This window comes from Rhinopithecus bieti, unplaced genomic scaffold (genome assembly GCF_001698545.2).
Source record: "Rhinopithecus bieti isolate Rb0 unplaced genomic scaffold, ASM169854v2 scaffold_72161, whole genome shotgun sequence".
NCBI lineage: Eukaryota > Metazoa > Chordata > Mammalia > Primates > Cercopithecidae > Rhinopithecus > Rhinopithecus bieti.
In genome coordinates, this window is record NW_016828382.1 from 488,815 (window position 1) to 506,260 (window position 17,446).

Below are 17,446 nucleotides of genomic sequence, written 5' to 3' on the forward strand. Positions count from 1 at the left end.
AAATGCTACTATAATCCTTTTTATAAATATGAGAAATCTTTTGGTAATGTGAATGATTTTACTCTCTAAACTTTTTACAAGAAGTTTATATAATATAACAACCAACAAAGTACATGGATTTAAATATTTGTGTACCATACTGATGCTATACATTCAGGTCAGTTATTATCCTGTATTATGTATTTATGTATTATAGGATATACCTTATCCAAAAGCTTCAGTCCAAAAGCTTGGACTATCCCTTATCCAAAAAGCTTCTGACCAAAACTGTTTTTGATTTAGGATTTTTTTCAGATTTTGGATTAATCTGCATTACGCTTACCAATTCAGCATCCCTAATCTGAAAAAATGAAATCTGAAATGCTCCGATGAGTATTTTCATTGAGCGTCATGTCAGTGCTCAAAAAGTTTCAGATTTTGGAGTATTCTGAATTTCAGGTTGTTTTTTTCTTCAACTTTCCACGCACTGGTAGCCTGGCATTTTTAATTGACAATCCCTACTCATTGGTTATATATGAACAGTTAATTAAACATGTTTCAGTAATACACACTTCTGTTTATTATCATCATAAATCTCTAAGGATTTTAGTAATTGTTTTAATTATTGATCATGAGGAACTGCACAAAAACATTGGTACAACAAGTATGTATCTATGAAGACTATTAAAGACGAAGGGGGCTGAGCATGGTGGCTCATGCCTGTAATCCAGCACTTTGGGAGGCCAAGGTGGGCAGATCACCTGAGGTCAGGTGTTCGAGACCAGACTGGCTAACACAGTGAAACCCCGTCTATACTAAAAGTACAAAAATTAGCTGGGCATGGTGGCACGCATCTGTAGACCCAGCTACTCAGGAAGCTGAGGCAGGAGAAACACTTGAACCCAGGAAGCAGAGGTTGCAATGAGCCAAGATTGTACCATTGCACTCCAGCCTGAGCAACCCAGCGAGTCTCTGTCTCAAAAATAAATAAAATAAAATAAAATAAAATAAAATAAAATAAAAATGAAGGATCAGTTAACTATAAAACATGTAAAGAGGCAGAGCTTAGCAAACATAATGAAATATTTTAAGTCCAGTAGCAGAGCCAGTCCCTAATTATATGGCAGCGACTGAATCTTATTTAGTGTGAAAAACAATAATATTAGACTAGCGTATCAGGGCCTATGGAAGTGAACTCATCACTGCCATTAGGACGAAATTTAGTTTTCAATTACATAAATATTTCCACTTTGGTGCCATTAAAAGTTCAGCTTTCAATGATTTAAAGCACTGAAATTACTGGCAGACATATATTTCATTCCTTAACAAGGTTTGGGATGGTGATTCCTTTAAAAGTGGTTGTGAAATCTCTGGAGCGTTTGTTGAATGCAGAGTCTCTGATCCTGGCTCTACACATTTAGATTTGAGTCTGGGCTGGGGCCCAATACAATTGTGTCCATTATAGAATCCTCAATGTTCTATATACACAGTGACTACCATACCAGGGAATAGAGACCGGACACAAGTGATCAACTAGGTATTTATAAAACTTAATACAGTAGCCTAACATAGATTTATTCATTCAAAGAAATCAAAATATCTTTTGGACGTAAGACCCAGTTAATCTAACTATGAAAAGGACATGAAAGAAAAACACATAGAAGTCAGCCAAAAGCAAGACAAGACCAAAAAAAACAAAAAAAAAACAAAAACAAAAACAAGAACATAACTGACACAGAGTTGAGCTTGTAATTATTCTATGAAGACAATGACAGGATAACCCATCATAAAACAAGTAACATAAAACACAAGCAAAAGCTAGTCATCTCTGATGAAAGAATCCCAGCAAACCTGGAGCTACTAGCCCCAGTCTTCCAGCCAGTACTTCACATATCAAATGTAGCCACCATGAAAACCTAATGAATGATCATTACCAACATAAATTGTGTAACATCTGTGGGGGCCGAACTATTTAAATCCATATACATTACTGAATGTTATTTGTATCATGTTTCTTTCTGAATCACAAGTGATGGTTTATTCTGCTTATATCATTAATTAGAAAATGATAGTTGATATAAATATACCACCAAATATTAATAATGTTGACTCCCCAGACGATGTTCCTTATTTCCTTCAACTCTTACCTCACAACTTAGGAAGCTGATTTTTTAAAATTATTGATTTTGAGGTCCAAAGTATGTTCAAGTAAATAAGTTCATAGAGTGTATAGTGAAAGAGAACCACTTGGCAGGGCTTTTGTGCTAAGATTCTTGAATGTGGGCAGGCATCAGAATTGCTCACCAGATCTCCTCAGAGTCTCTGGGGATTAGATTCCATATGTGTATTTTAAATAACACCTCAGTGATTCAAATGCAAAAGTTAAGAATTCCCTAATAGTGAGAATGATCACGACTACAAGATGGACCACAAAACCTGATTTAAGATCTTGTCTAACTCTAGATTATAGGATTTTGGCAGTCTAAAGAATTTACTAAATCATAGCGTTAGATACATAGATGTTCCTCAACTTGTGATGGGGTTACAAGTCAATAAACTCTTCCTAAGTTGAAAATATCCTTAAGGTGAAAATGCATTTAATACACCTAACCTACCAAACATCCATCATAGCTTAGCTTATCCTATCTTATATGTGCTCGGAACAGTTATATTAGCCTATGGTAGGGCAGAATCATCTAAAACTGTATTATTTTATAATAAAATATTGATTATATCACATAATTTATTGAATACGTACTAAAAGTATAAAAACAGAATGGTATGTGTACTCAAAGTAAGTTTCTACTGAACTCATATTGTTTTCACACCATCATACAGTCAAAAAATCCTAAGTAGGACCATTGTAAGTTGGAGTGCAGCTGTATTAGAAAACTAGATCAAGAGGAAGAGGAGGGAGATGTAAAAAAAAAAAAAAAGAAAAAATAAAGAAAAAAGAAAACTAGATCAATATATTTCATGAACAGTGACACAAAAATTATTAAAATATTAGCAAACTGAATACAGCAAGATAAAAAAACAGATTATTCACAATGACCAAGTAGGATTTAGCTTAGGAAAGTAAGGTTGATTTAACATCCAAAAATAAATTGATATAATTCATTCATTAATAATGTAATAAAGTATAAAACCACATAATCATGTCAAGAGATTCAGAAAAAGCAATTGATAAAAATCCAACATCCATTCATGACAAAAATTCTCAACAAACCAGGAATAGGAGTATCAGATCTGGCCGGGCGCGGTGGCTCAAGCCTGTAATCCCAGCACTTTGGGAGGCCGAGACGGGCGGATCACGAGGTCAGGAGATCGAGACCATCCTGGCTAATACGGTGAAACCCTGTCTCTACTTAAAAAAATACAAAAAACTAGCCGGGCGACGAGGCGGGCGCCTGTAGTCCCAGCTACTCGGGAGGCTGAGGCAGGAGAATGGCGTAAACCCGGGAGGCGGAGCTTGCCGTGAGCTGAGATCCGGCCACTGCACCCCAGCCTGGGTGGCAGAGCAAGACTCCGTCTCAAAAAAAAAAAAAAAAAAAAAAGGAGTATCAGATCTTAGACTGAAAAAGTACCTCAGAATAACTGGAAGGTAGTGCTTTAGATCAGTAACAATGTTTCAACCAACTTTAAAAAGTACTTCTTCCTATCATAAAGTTAAAAATAGTATTAAAAGAAAGCCAAACATCGCATGTTCTCACTTATAAGTGGGAGCTGAACAATGAGAACACATGGACACATGCAGGAAGTCGCACACACTGGGGCCTGTCGGGAGGGGCATGAGGAGGGAGAGCATCAGAAAGAATAGCTAATGGATGCTGAGCTTAATAGGTGATGGGTTGATCTGTGCAGCAAACCACTATGGCACACGTTTACCTATATAACACACCTGCACAAGTACCCTGGAACTTAAAAGTTGGAAAAAAAAAAAAAGGGGGGTTCAATTATCTTAAAATGTCAAAAAACGTATTAAAGTAGATGACTTTAAAATTGTCCCTATTCTTTAAAACTTGTCAGACTGCAATTCACAAAATTTGTTATCTAGATCCTTAAAAGGCTTTCGAAAGGTACCAAGGATACCAAAGAAAACATTTCGGTATTTATTCCTTGGCCCTATATATCTCTCTACCTTGTGCATTCATACAGCCTCGTAGAAAACCTGGTAACCCTACAACACTTAGTAGAGAACAGAATGGCTAGGCTATAACAAAAGCACCATCTCACTCTCTTACTCCGAATGTCTCCATATGTTCCCACTCTCTTTACCTGCCAGCCACATTCAATCTCCTTCCATCAATTATCCCTCAATATCACCCACTCTCAAGCCACCGCTGCCTAGCAGATACCAGAGACAATAAAGGGTCTTCATATAAATACACTCATCCACTCAAAAGGCCTTGGCCCCTCCAGGCATACCCAATCCATGCCTTTGTTCACAAAGGCACCCAATTAAGAGACTGTGACCCACCAGGAAATCATAAGGTCATGTTATTTAAACCTATCATCCCAGCTCTTCAATTTCCTTCCGTAACTCCCACTGTGAACTTTATTTTCACCATTTTTCTATGTGAACTTTATTTTCACCATTTTTCTCCATTCTCACTCCGTGCCAAGTAATTCCAAGACTTTAGGAAAATGAAAAGTAGCAGCTCTCCCTCCCCGAAATTTTAAAACCATTTCTACCTCAGAGAAGTGCTGCCACAATGGGAGGCACTGCACTTGTAAACTTAGAATATCATGACTAGTCTTAATCGGGCAAGGCAAACAGCACTGCATTTATTCATTTATGTGCTGTCTGTGGCTGCTTTAGTACTGAAATGGCAGAGTTTAAGAATTCTTTCTGGTCAGGTGAAGTGGCTCACGCCTCTAATCCCAGCACTTTGGGAGGCCAAGGTGGGAGGATTGCTAGAGGCCAGGAGTTTGAGACCAGCCAGGACAATAGAGTGAGACATCATCTCTATAAAAAATTTAAAGATTAGCTAGGCATGGTGGCACATGCCTGTAGTACTAGTTACTAGGGAAGCTGAGGCAGGAGGATCACTTGAGCCCAGGAGGTCAAGGCTGCAGTCAGCCATGATCACATCAGTGCACCCCAGCCTAAGTGACAAAGTGGAAAAAAATAAAATAAAACAAAACAGAGAGACACCTTGTCTCAAAAAAAAAAAAAATTCATTTCCTACCTAAGGTCACAGAGATATTTTGTATTTCTTAATAAAAGTCTTAGTATTTTGTCACATTTAAGTATACAATCGAATTATAATTGATTTTAGGGTACGGTAAAAGGTAGGGATCTAATTTCTTATTAGAAATTATATGGCCACAAAGCCAAAAAATGTTTACTGTTTGGCTCTTTACAGAAAATGTTTGCTACCTCCAGTAATAACTTGCCCAGCAAAGTACCCCAAAATAAGGAGTCAGTTTGCACCTCAGTTCCGATGAATGTAGGACGAATATACAGACTAGCAGATGTTGAATATGGGACCCATTCTTGATCCAATTTCACGAGCTGTTGAATACACTCTAAGAGCTCTTCTTTGTCAAATACCTGAAAGAATGAAAAACATAACAAATGACAGAATTTTCTCATAATGTGACAATAATAAATGATCCTCACTGAAGCATTTAGACTGTCAAAAAAAAAAAAAAGTAATAATAATCCCAACACAAAGAAATAAGAAACGTTTGAAGTGATGGATATCCTAATTATCCTAATTTATTTTTATTTATTTATTTATTTATTTATTTATTTATTTTAGATGGAGTCTTGTTCTGTTGCCCAGGCTGGAGTGCAGTGGCACGATCTCGGCTCACTGCAACCTCCGCCTCCTGGGTTCAAGAAATTCTCCTGTCTCAGCCTCCTGAGTAGCTGGGATTACAGGTGCCAGCCACCACGCCAAGCTAATTTTGTATTTTAGTAGAGATGGGGTTTCACCATGTTGGTCAGGCTGGTCTCGAACCCCTGACCTCGTGATCCACCCACCTCAGCTTCCCAAAGTGCTGGGATCACAGGCGTGAGCCACTGAACCCGGCCCAATTTTTATTTATTTATTTCATATTTATTCTAATGATTACACATTATATGCATGCATGAAAACATCACATGTACCTCATAAATATGTAAATTTATGGTACCAATAAAAAACTTTTTAAGTAATAATAAAACCAAACCATTTTTTCTGTGATTTTCCCCCCAAAAATTGTGATGGGATGATGAGCCATCTACGTGTGAAAGATAAGAAATTAGATCCCTACCTCTTACCATATCCCCAAATCAATTCTGATTGGATGATATACTTAAATGTGACAAAATACTAAGACTTTTATTAAAAAGCACAAAATATCTCTGTGATCTTAAGGTAGGAAAGGATTCCTAAGTAGGAGTTGTAAAACACAAATCATAAAGGAAAAAATGGATAAAATGTGACTATTTGAAACTTAAGGACTTCTATTCTTCAAAAGATGTGAAAGCAACAAACAGGGTGAAGTTATTGGTAGCATGATCAACAAAAGATTTTAACTGATATATATATTTGGATATCCCCAAAGTCAGTGAAGAGATAGATAAGCCAATAGGAAAATGGGCAAACGCAAAGAACACTTCATTTCTAAAGAAAAAAAATACATCTACTAGATGGGTGAAACTTTATAAAATAATTTAAATAGTCTCTGCTCACTTCCAAGGCAGAGAAACATACTTTCAGAGATGTGATGGGTTACCTAAGGTAGAAATGAGTCAGTCATAAGCATCTGAGTAAAGTTCACAATGTCAGAATCTGTCTATTTAAATATTAACCTGTAACAGCAACAGTAGTATAGTAATGTTATAGAAACTGGGACTGCCATCACATAGGTGAACCTTATAGCACCTGCTTCGGCCCCTGGTATTGCTGTCTAGAGACAGAATTCAGTGAGAAGAGAACTTTATCACGAATAAAAAAACCCTGGATCTAATTTCTTGCCCTGTCCGTTTGCTCTGTGTGACTTCAGACAAGTCATTTAATCTCTCTGGACTGTTTTCTTCTCTGTACAAAGGCACTAATAAACTGTACAACAACCTTCTTAGCAATGCCTTACTGCTGTGATTACACAGATAAGGATTGTGAAACCACATAACGCAGTTGGTAGCAAAATTGATGTCTAACAAATATTACTTCCCTTTCCTTCTGGCCCCATTTTAAAGATTTTTTCCCAGTGATCTAGCTGTAATGGGTAGAAGAGCGAAAGTATGACCTAAGTCCAAAGAATTTACCTTAATTTCCCCTCTGCTATTATATTATGGCCTCCAAAGGAGGTGGGTGAAATGCGGGTTACAAAAATAGGCAGAGGAATGAAGAGCACTTGGATTTAGCTGTCCTCGGGCTTCCTGAATGCGTAGCTTGGGCTAAATCCCCGAAGCTGAGCACGGTGGCTCACGCCTGTTACCCCAGCATTTTGGGAAGCAGAGGCAGGCAGATCACTTGAGGCCAGGAGTTCAACACCAGACTGGCTAACATGGTGAAATCATGTCTCCACTAAGAATAAAAATAAAAAATTAGCTGAGCATGGCTGCATGCACCTGTAATCCCAGCTACTAAGGAGCCTAAGGCACAAGAATCACTTGAACCCGGGAGGTAGAGGTTGTAGTGAGCTGAGATGGTGCCACTGCACTACAGCTTGGATGACAGAGCAAGACTGTCTCAAAAAAAAAACAAATCTAAGCCATCTTACAATGATTTCTGCTCCATAACAAACTGTGACAGCCACGATTCAATGGCCATGAGAAACTGTTTTTGGTATCTTTTTATCTCAAAACATTACTTAAGATAAAATATCGAAATAATTAAGTTACTATATCTTGCTAGCATCTAAAGCAATTAGGCAAAATATCCCCAAATTACCTGTGCTGCACAACATATTTTCCATTTTCAATATTAATTTCATGTGGTCTTCACATGTTATTTTAGTTTGAGATAGATTTTTCTTCCTTATTCTTTCATCTCTCACATGCATATGAATCCCCCACAGACACTGATTAAAAAAATTGTGGAATTGCCAAATGGTATTATGTTCTTGGTTTTTTTATTTGTTTTGTTTTGTTTTGGTTTGGTTTTGACAGAGTCTCGTTTTGTGGCTCAGGCTGGAGGGCAGTGATGTGATTATCTTGGCTCACTGCAGCCTCCACCTCCCAGGTTCAAGCAATTCTCATGCCTCAGCCACCCAAGTAGAGCAGACCACAGGCATGTGCCACCAAACCCGGCTAATTTTTGTATTTTTGGCAGACATGGGGCTTCACCATGTTGGCCAGGCTGTCTCGAATTCCTGATTTCAAGTGATCTGCCCACCTCAGTCTCCCAGAGTGCTGGGATTATAGGAGTGAACCACCGTGCCTGACCATTTTCTTGTATTTTTACCTAACTAAAGTAGATCAGAAATAATGTTAATGTTCATATGGTTCATATGGTTTGTATTGAATATTTAACTATTCAGAAATTAATATTTGGTGGTCAACAACGTGACTCGTTACATTAAAAGGAACACAAAAGAAACTCCTACATTTACATACCGGCAGAGTTGCCCTCACAGCAGATCGATACATTCTATCCATGTTGAGGTTTGGCCGAAACAGTCGAATTTTATTATCTACTCCTCGAAATGCCTTCAATCCTTCAAATAACTGGAGATAAAACAGAAAAAATCTTAGAGGGTAACTACAAGAAAACAATCCCTGCGTTCAAGAGACTGACTTTCCTATGGGCGCTTATATTATTCATCCCATAAAGCTGTTGACCTTGACCTCAACTTGAGATCATTGAATCCAGGAAAGCTAACAGTTGACTGGACTGGTAAAAACAATGGTTGAGGTGGTGGAAAGTTGTTTTATTATCAGAATTTGGTAGGAATTCTGAGTTCTCTTCTGCTTAGCAGGAGCCACACTGCTGAGTAACACATTTAGGCGTTATTTAAGAGAGCAAGAAGAAAACATCTAAAATCACGCAGCACAGGTTAATTCCCTAGGCAATGGACATTGAAACCAAAGGCCTTGTGGCACCGTGGCCCCCAAAGAGTACCCCCATATCCTTTCATTTAATCTTGTTCATTTGAATGCTGGACAGTAGATAATCCAGATGTGACCAGAGCTGGTTCAGTCCCTAAATCACAGAAATCAGGCAGCTCAAGACCACACTATGTTGGGCCATGTCACCTCCCTCAAACAAAGTGCTGTACTGAACAAACCACTGAGCAGGGATTTGAAAAGACTTCAGTAGATACATACTGATAAATACAGAGAAAAGAGAAAAATCAATAATTTTAGTGGGAGAATTTAACACAGGTTCTCTAAGTAATTTATAGAACAAACAGGCTAAACCTTAGTAAAGATATGGAAGATATGAACGATAGGAACAACAAACTTCCCTAACTGACATAGAGAGAATTCTTACAGAGACCAGCTGTAGAATTCACACATTTTTCAACCACAAGATAAGCCAGAAATCAATACCAAAAACATGACTGGACACCATCCATATTTTGGAAAATAAATCCACGACTAAATAAACCATAGGTCACAGAACAAAAATGGAAATTAGAAAGTAAGTTAAACTGAACGATAATGAAAAGTAAGGCCTTTAAAGATGTATACCCTAAAAACTTACATGAGAAAAAAAGAAATACAAATCATGTATAATTAAAAAGCACAAAATTAGATGTTGTATTTAACTGCAAATATATTATTAGTTTTTTAAATATAACAGGACTAAAGCCTCAGTTAAAAGATAAGTTTGTCAGATTGGACTCAGCTGACAATATCTGAATTAAAAGACAGAAAAGATATATCATGCAAATTTATTGATTGAAACAGAGTTTTTCTCTGTCACCCAGGGTGAATGAAGTTCAGTGGCAAGATCTTGGCTCACCACAACCTCTACCCCCTGGGTTCAAACAATCCTCCCACTTCAGCCTCCAGAGTAGCTGAGACTACAGGCGTGCACCACCATGCCCAAGTTAATTTTTTGTATTTTTTGTAGAGACAAGGTTTTGACATGTTGCCCAGGCTGGTCTCAGCTCCTGGGCTCAAGTGATATGCCTGCCTCGGCCTCCCAAAGTGCTGGGATTACAGGCATGAGCCACTGCACCTGGCCTGCAAACACTTTCTGAAATAAAACTGGCAAGGTTCCATTATTATTTATAAAATAAAAGACTTTAAGCCAAGAAGCACTACTGAAGATAAAAAAGGCAACTTCAAGGCTGGGTGCGATGGCTCACTCCTGTAATCCCAACACTTCGGGAGGCCAAGGCTGTTGGATCACTTGAGGTCAGGAGTTTGAGACCAGCCTGGCCAACATGGTGAAACCCATCTCTACCAAAAATATAAAAATTAGCCAGGCATGGTAGCGTGTGCCTGTAGTCCCAGCTACTTGGGAGGCTGAGCCAGGAGAATTGCTTGAACCTGGGAGGCGGGGATTGCAGTGAGCCGAGATCACGCCACTGCATTCCAGCGTGGCAACAGAGTGGCAACTTCCTAAGGTTCAATTTAAATTTCATAATTTTAAAACTATACATACTTATAGTATTATCAAAAAGATAAAAGACAAGTATTAGTGAGGATGTGGGAACCCTTGTACATTGAGGGTAGTGGTGTAAATTAATACAGTCATTATGGAAAACTTACTGAGATTCTTTCAAAAACTAAAAATAGGGCTGGGTGAAATGGCTCATTCCTGTAATTCCAGAACTTTGGGAGGATGAGTTGGGAGGATGGCTTGAGGTCAGGAATTGGAAGCTGCAGTGAGCTATGATTGCACTACTGCACTCCAACCTAGGTGCAAAAAATTAATTAAACTAAATTAAATTAAAATTAAAATAGAACTACCATATGCTTCAGCAAGCCAACTTCTGGGTATATATCCAAAAGCAGAGGTCCCCAACTTTTTGGCACCAGGGAGTAGTTTTGTGGAAGATAATTTTTCCACAGGGATGAGCGTGGGGAGGTTTGCCAAGTGAAATTATTCTACCCCAGATCATCAGGGATTAGATTCTCATAAAAGGTGCACAACCTAGATCCCTGCAATGCACAGTTCGCCATAGGGTTCATGCTCCTATGGGAACATAACGCTGCCACTGATCTGAGATGAGATGGAGCTCACGTGGTAATGCTCACTTGCAGCTGCTCACCTCCTACTGTGCGGTCCAGTTCCTAACAGGCCACACACCACTGCTGGTCCATAGCCCAGGGTTTGGGGACCACATCCAAAGGAATTGAAATCAGTATGAGGTATCTGTACTCTCATGTTTATTGTAGCATTATTCACAATAGCCAAGATATAGAAGCAACCTGTCCACCAACAGATGAATGGATAAAGAAAATGTGGTATGTATACACAATGGAATGTTATTTAGCTATAAAATAGAAAATTCTGTCATTTACAGTGACATGAGGAACCTGTTGGACATTATGCTAAGTGAAACAAGTCAAGTGCAGAAAGACAAATACTGCACGATCTCACTTATATGTGGACTGAGAAAGCCAAAATGATGGAAGCAGAGAAGTAGAGAGTAGAATGGCGGTTACCAGAGGAGTCTAGGGGTTGGGGAATTGGGAGATGTTGGTCAAAGGGAACAAAATTTCAATTAGACAGGAGGAAAAAGTTTTCAAGACTTATTGGACAGCATGGTGACTATAGTTAATAATAATGTATCATATATTTAAAAACTGCTAAGAGATTAAATTTCAAATGTTCTCATCGCAAGAAATGATAAATATGTGCAGTGATGAGTATGTTAATTAGCTTGATTTAGTCACTCTACAATGTAAACATATATCAAAACACTATATTGTACTCCATAAATAAATACAATTATTTGTCAACTAAAAATTTAATAAAAATTGTATGCACTTAATGACATGGCTTCAAAATACAAGTAAAGATTATGATAATCTCATTCAGTAATATAGATGCAAGATATACAAAAGGCTAATACAACATGATCAAGTTGAATTTATCCCAGAAATGGAGATTGGTTTAACATTTTAAAAACTCAATTAATGTGATTAATTATATTAACAGTTTATAGGGGGAAAAAAACTATATGATCATCTCATTAGATGTAGCAAATGCATCTGATAAAATTAAACTAGCTTTTATGGTTATTTTAAGTTTCCTATATAACAACTAAAAAACAAAGATAACTTCCCTAAGTGACAAAGGATAGCTATAATAAGCTGGCAATAAACGTTATACTTAATGGTAAAATGTAAAGGCTTTCCTTATCAAATTGGGAACATCACAAATTGCCTACTGCAACCACTTTAAGTATGTACAACCAGTATAAAGCAAGAATAATGAAATTTAAAATATCAGCTTGGAGATGAAAAAATATAACTGTCATAGATCATAAAACATAGATGATACAATTACAGAGATAGAGAGCCCAGAAAATCTGACAGATAATCTTTTGAAATCAACTGTTTAGGCAAGCTGGCCAGATGCAAAATTATATTCCTATGTAATAGCAGCAGTTAGAAAATAAAAACACTATTTACAGTAGAATTAAAAGATAGAATACTTAAGTGGAGAAAAATCTAACAAAAGAAGTGAAAGATCCATAAGGAAAATATAAAACTTTACCAAGTTATTAAAGTAGGAAGCCATTTCAAGCTCATGGATAAAAAGCCTCAATATTATAAAGATGTTGATTTTCCCTAAATTGATTTATGTATTCAATGTAATCCAAATGAAAAAAAAAAAAATAACATTAGGGCATTTTATTTTCTTTTAACAAACTGCACGACAAAAGTTTATCAACTTGATAAACCAAATCTAAAAATTACACGGAAAGAAAATGACCAAGAATATCCAAGGCGCTCTTGGAGAACAAAGTGGAAGGAACTTTCCTAGCAGGCAAGGCTCATTATAATGACTGAGAGACCAAGACTGTGGCATTTATGCAGACAAGTAAAACAACTGAACACAAACAGAGATCCAGAAGCAAACTCATGTGTACATGACAAAGGTATCATCGTGACATATCAGAGGGGAAAGAACTGTCTTTTTAAATGGTCCTGGGAAAACTGGATATACATAGGTGGAAAAAAATTGGGCTCCTAACTTCATACAAAAATCAACTTCTAGGATTACAGACCTAACTCTGAATGATAACATCAATACTATAGGATGTCTTTATAATATAAGGTCAGGAAAAGAGTCTTTAAAGACACAACAAATTCCAAACATAAGGCAGATTAACAAAACTGCCTTTAATTTAAATGTGTTTCTTGTCATCAAGAAATTATAAAGACAGCAATAAAAAAGTGAACAAAAAACTTGAACAAGTGGGCACTTTAAATAAGAACATATTTAGCAACCCAATAAACATATGAAAAGGCAAGCTGGGAATCGTGGCTCACGCCTGCAATTCCAGCACTTTTGGGAGGCTGAAGCGAGAGGACTGCTGGAGTCCAGGAGTTCGAGACCAGCCTGGGCAACATGGTGAGACTTCGTCTCCACAAAAAATTTAAAAATTAGCTGGGCACGGTGGTGCACATCTGTGGTCCCAACAACTAAGGAGGGTGAGGTAGGAGGATCACTTGAGCCCAGGAGGTAAAGGCTGCAGTGAGCTGCACCCCAGTCTGGGTGACACAGCAAGACCTTGTCTCAAAAAAATAAATAAATAAAATCTGCCAAATGGCCAAATCTGCATTCATATTCATACTTTGTTCTTTCAAGTAAAAATGGTGCTCGATGAAAAGAGTAGTTCCACTTACAAACTCACGACAATCACATAACTGCTTTTCCTTGAGACAACCATTGTACTTAAGTATGTAAAAGTACTTTATGTGACATTGCTATTTTATCACACAGAATATTAAAATGACATTTGCTCAAGAGCCAAGATTTAATAAAAATAATAATTGTTACTGTTTCACCAAGAACATATATATATAAACTTGATGTGCTCCTTAGGTTTATCATCCCAAGAGCAGACACCACTAGTAGGGTACCCAGGTCTAAGTCCAAAGGACAGGCAAAGGTCATCTGCCTGCAGGTGGTATGGGTATCTATGCAGTGTCTGCAAGACCCCTTGTAGCACAGGGCAGAATTGGGATGGGAACAGATATGGAGTGGACCATGTCATCTCTGTCTATATTTAGGTCCCAGGCCCCACAAATGTTAGGGTTGGTCCTTCCTGGATAGATCTTACATAATACTAAGCTCAAACAATAAGGAGTATTCACACGTGCGCAAGCACACACACACATGCGCGCACACACACAATATATATTTATTTTTTCATTTACATTAAGTTCAAAAAGAGGCACAACTATAGTGTTAAGAATCCACACACTCCATAAAGGAAAGCAAACAAAGGTTATCACAAAAGTAAGGATACCGGTTACCAGTAGAAAGATATAGAGTTTGTGATCTGAATGGGACACGCGAGGGCTTCTGTGATGTTCGACTGTTCTATTTCTTTATCTGGATGGCAACTATGAGCATTCATTTATTAGTACACATTAAATAGTACATGCATGTCTGATCCATTTTTTAAAATTATGCTTTATTTCACTAAATATTTATTTAAACCTGAAAATGAAGTGCCTATTATCAACTTTTCATTTCCTTTAATCCACGTTCCCTAATCACAGTTCACGTCTCTCCCCCACTACTTGAAACCTTCACAATTATCACTATTTGAAACCTTGAGATATTAAAAATTACTTTCAGATATTAACAGAAACCACATGTAGTTGCAGCTCTCAAAATAAAATGGATTCTAGACTCAATAGGTCCGATGATTGGAGGAGAAACATGTTCAAGGATATTACTCCTATTCAATTTTACTTTTAAAAAATGAAACTACTATTGAACTTAAAAGTCAGGTTGACACTGAATCATGTGAAGCCTGAAACATAAATGGAATAGATGTTTCACCACAGTATTTGGAAAGAAACTCTTTGAAATAAAATCCCTGCCTAAGTTTCCACGTGGGGGTTAAAAAAAAAACAAGATAGAAAACAGGCCAGGCGTGGCACTGAGGCAGGCAGATCACTTGAGGTCAGAAGTTTGAGACTAGCCTGGCCAACATGATGAAACCCTGTCTCTACTAAAAATACAAAAATTAGCCAGGTGTGGTGGTGCGCACCTGTAATCCCAGCTACTTGGGAGGCTGAGGGAGGAGAATCTCTTGAAGCCAGGAGGTGGAAGTTGCAGTGAGTTGAGATCAGGCCACTGCACTCCAGCCAGGGCAACAGAGCAAGACCTTGTCTCAGAAAAGAAAGAAAGAAAGAAAGAAAACAATTATTTGAGAGCAAGGTCATGGCTGGTTTGCTTGCCATCCTATTCCGGGCACCCTGCACAGTCCTGGGCATATAGTAGCCACTCAACATTTATTAAACAGGTAAACAGGGAATGAAATGAATGTGATTGGTGAGAAAATCCAGGGACCCTAAAGTTCTCTCCACAAGGCAATCACACTTCCTAGATTCCTATGACACTGTAATAATGATGATACAGGAGTTAGGAAGAAATCACCTGGCCGGGCGCGGTGGCTCAAGCCTGTAATCCCAGCACTTTGGGAGGCCGAGATGGGCGGATCACGAGGTCAGGAGATCTGACCATTCTGGCTAACACGGTGAAACCCCGTCTCCTACTAAAAAATACAAAAAAAAAAAAAAAACTAGCCAGGCGAGGTGCGGGCGCCTGTATCCAGCTACTCGGAGGCTTGAGGCAGGAGAATGGCATAAACCCGGGAGGCGGAGTTGCAGTGAGTGAGAACCGGCCATGCAACTCCAGCCGGGCGAAGAAGCGAGACTCGTTTCAAAAAAAAAAAAAAAAAAAAAAGAAGGAGGGTACGAGAGTCCTCAGTACGGTTTTTGTTTTAATGAAAAGCAGACCCTTTCCAATGAAGAGCAGCCTGTAAAATAGAGCTGCAGACATAGATACCCACAGTTGTGTCAATCATGTTCAAGATGGTGGCTCCATCTTCCCTTCTCTTTGTCAGCCACCTGTACAGTAAGGAGCTGACAAGATGGCGCCAATCAACTGGAAAGCCCATTTGCATAAAAAGATTAGGGTGGGGCAACCAGACTTCCCAGTGCACTATGTAAACGTCATACCTCATCAAACCAATCTGTTAGCCCTGAGTAAATCAGACACTTCCTCCTCAAACCTGACTATAAAATCCAGCTCATCCGAAGCTGGATGGTCTTTTTCCAGTCGAAGATCCCTCTCTCTCTACAGAGAGAGCTGTTTCTCTTTCTCTTCTGCCTATTAAACCTCCACTCTTAAACTTCTAGTGTGAGTCTTTGTCCTAAATTCTCCTGGCATGAAATGACGAACCCCAAGGTATATAACCGAGACAACGCAGTCACTTCAATATCTGGCCTGTGAAATCCTAGAACCCAATCTGGCACTCAGAGGAAAACAATACATCCACTATCTCCCCATTTATCACTGATGTATCTCGCAGACTGTATTTTCCATGAAATAGCCATACAATGTTTCCAGTCCCCCATGGTCTTCCAGAACCCTGACCTTCCTCATCAAGAAGTGGAGTGCTTTTTTCCTCCTTTTGAACTTGGACAGCCCTTTGTAACCATCATGACTGATAAGAGTAAGGCAGAAATAATACTGTGTGATTTACAGTTCCTGGCTGGTAACTCCCACAGCCCTTGTTACAGTCTTTTGTTATAATGCTGGGTGTGTTCGGTCTCAGGGGCAGGAAGCAGAATCTCTCTGACCTCCTGTCCTTCTTTCTGACTGTGAGTCTTAAGATCCTCTCCAAAGGCGCTGGGTGGCTCATGCCTGTTGTCCCAGCACTTTGGGAGGCAGAGGTGGAAGGCTCACTTGGGCCCAGCAATTCAATACCACCCAAGGCAACATAGCAAGACCCAATCTTATATTTTAAAAATAATGAAATAAAATAAAAAACCCTCTCCAGTGAGGGTCCTGCCTCACACCCCAGGGGAATGAATATTGACATTAAGCTTCCATAAAAACCCAAAAGAATGAGTTCAGTGAGCTTCCGGATAGTGGAATATATGGAGGTTCCTAGAGGGTGGCACACCCAGGGAGGGCATGGAAGCCCTGCACTCCGTCTCCCAATACCTCGCCCTACACATCGCTTCATCTGTACACTTTGCAATATCCTTTATAATAAACCACTAAACCTAAGTGTTTCCCTGAGTTTTGTGAGCCACTCCAGTAAATTAATCAAACCAGAAGAGGGGGTCATGGGAACTCCAACTTGACACCAGTCAGTCAGACATTCCAGAGGCCAGGACTTGTGACTGGTGTCTGGGCCGGGTTGGGGTGGTTCGGGTCTTGGGAAATGAGCCCCCAACCCACAGGATCTGGCGCTATTTCCAGGTGCATAATGTCAAAGGCATTTGGACCAGAGCGACTCCATCCTGATTAGGGGCTGGGTAAAACAAGGTTGAAACCTATTGGGCTGCATTCTCAGGAGGTTAGTATTCTAG

At 38.8% G+C, this 17,446-nt stretch overlaps 1 protein-coding gene across 3 annotated transcripts in view; it reads right to left on the reverse strand.

Annotated features, from left to right (window-relative positions):
* The window catches only part of BCAT1 (branched chain amino acid transaminase 1), a 137,805-nt gene that overhangs the window by 59,620 nt on the left and 60,739 nt on the right, over positions 1-17,446 (reverse strand). For all 3 annotated transcript variants that reach the window (XM_017864524.1, XM_017864523.1, XM_017864525.1), the window contains exons 4-5: positions 8,534-8,644; positions 5,417-5,536 (exon numbers count right to left, since the gene is read on the reverse strand). In XM_017864524.1, the coding sequence (XP_017720013.1) occupies positions 5,417-5,536; positions 8,534-8,644 (231 nt within the window). The remainder of the gene's footprint in view (positions 1-5,416; positions 5,537-8,533; positions 8,645-17,446) is intronic.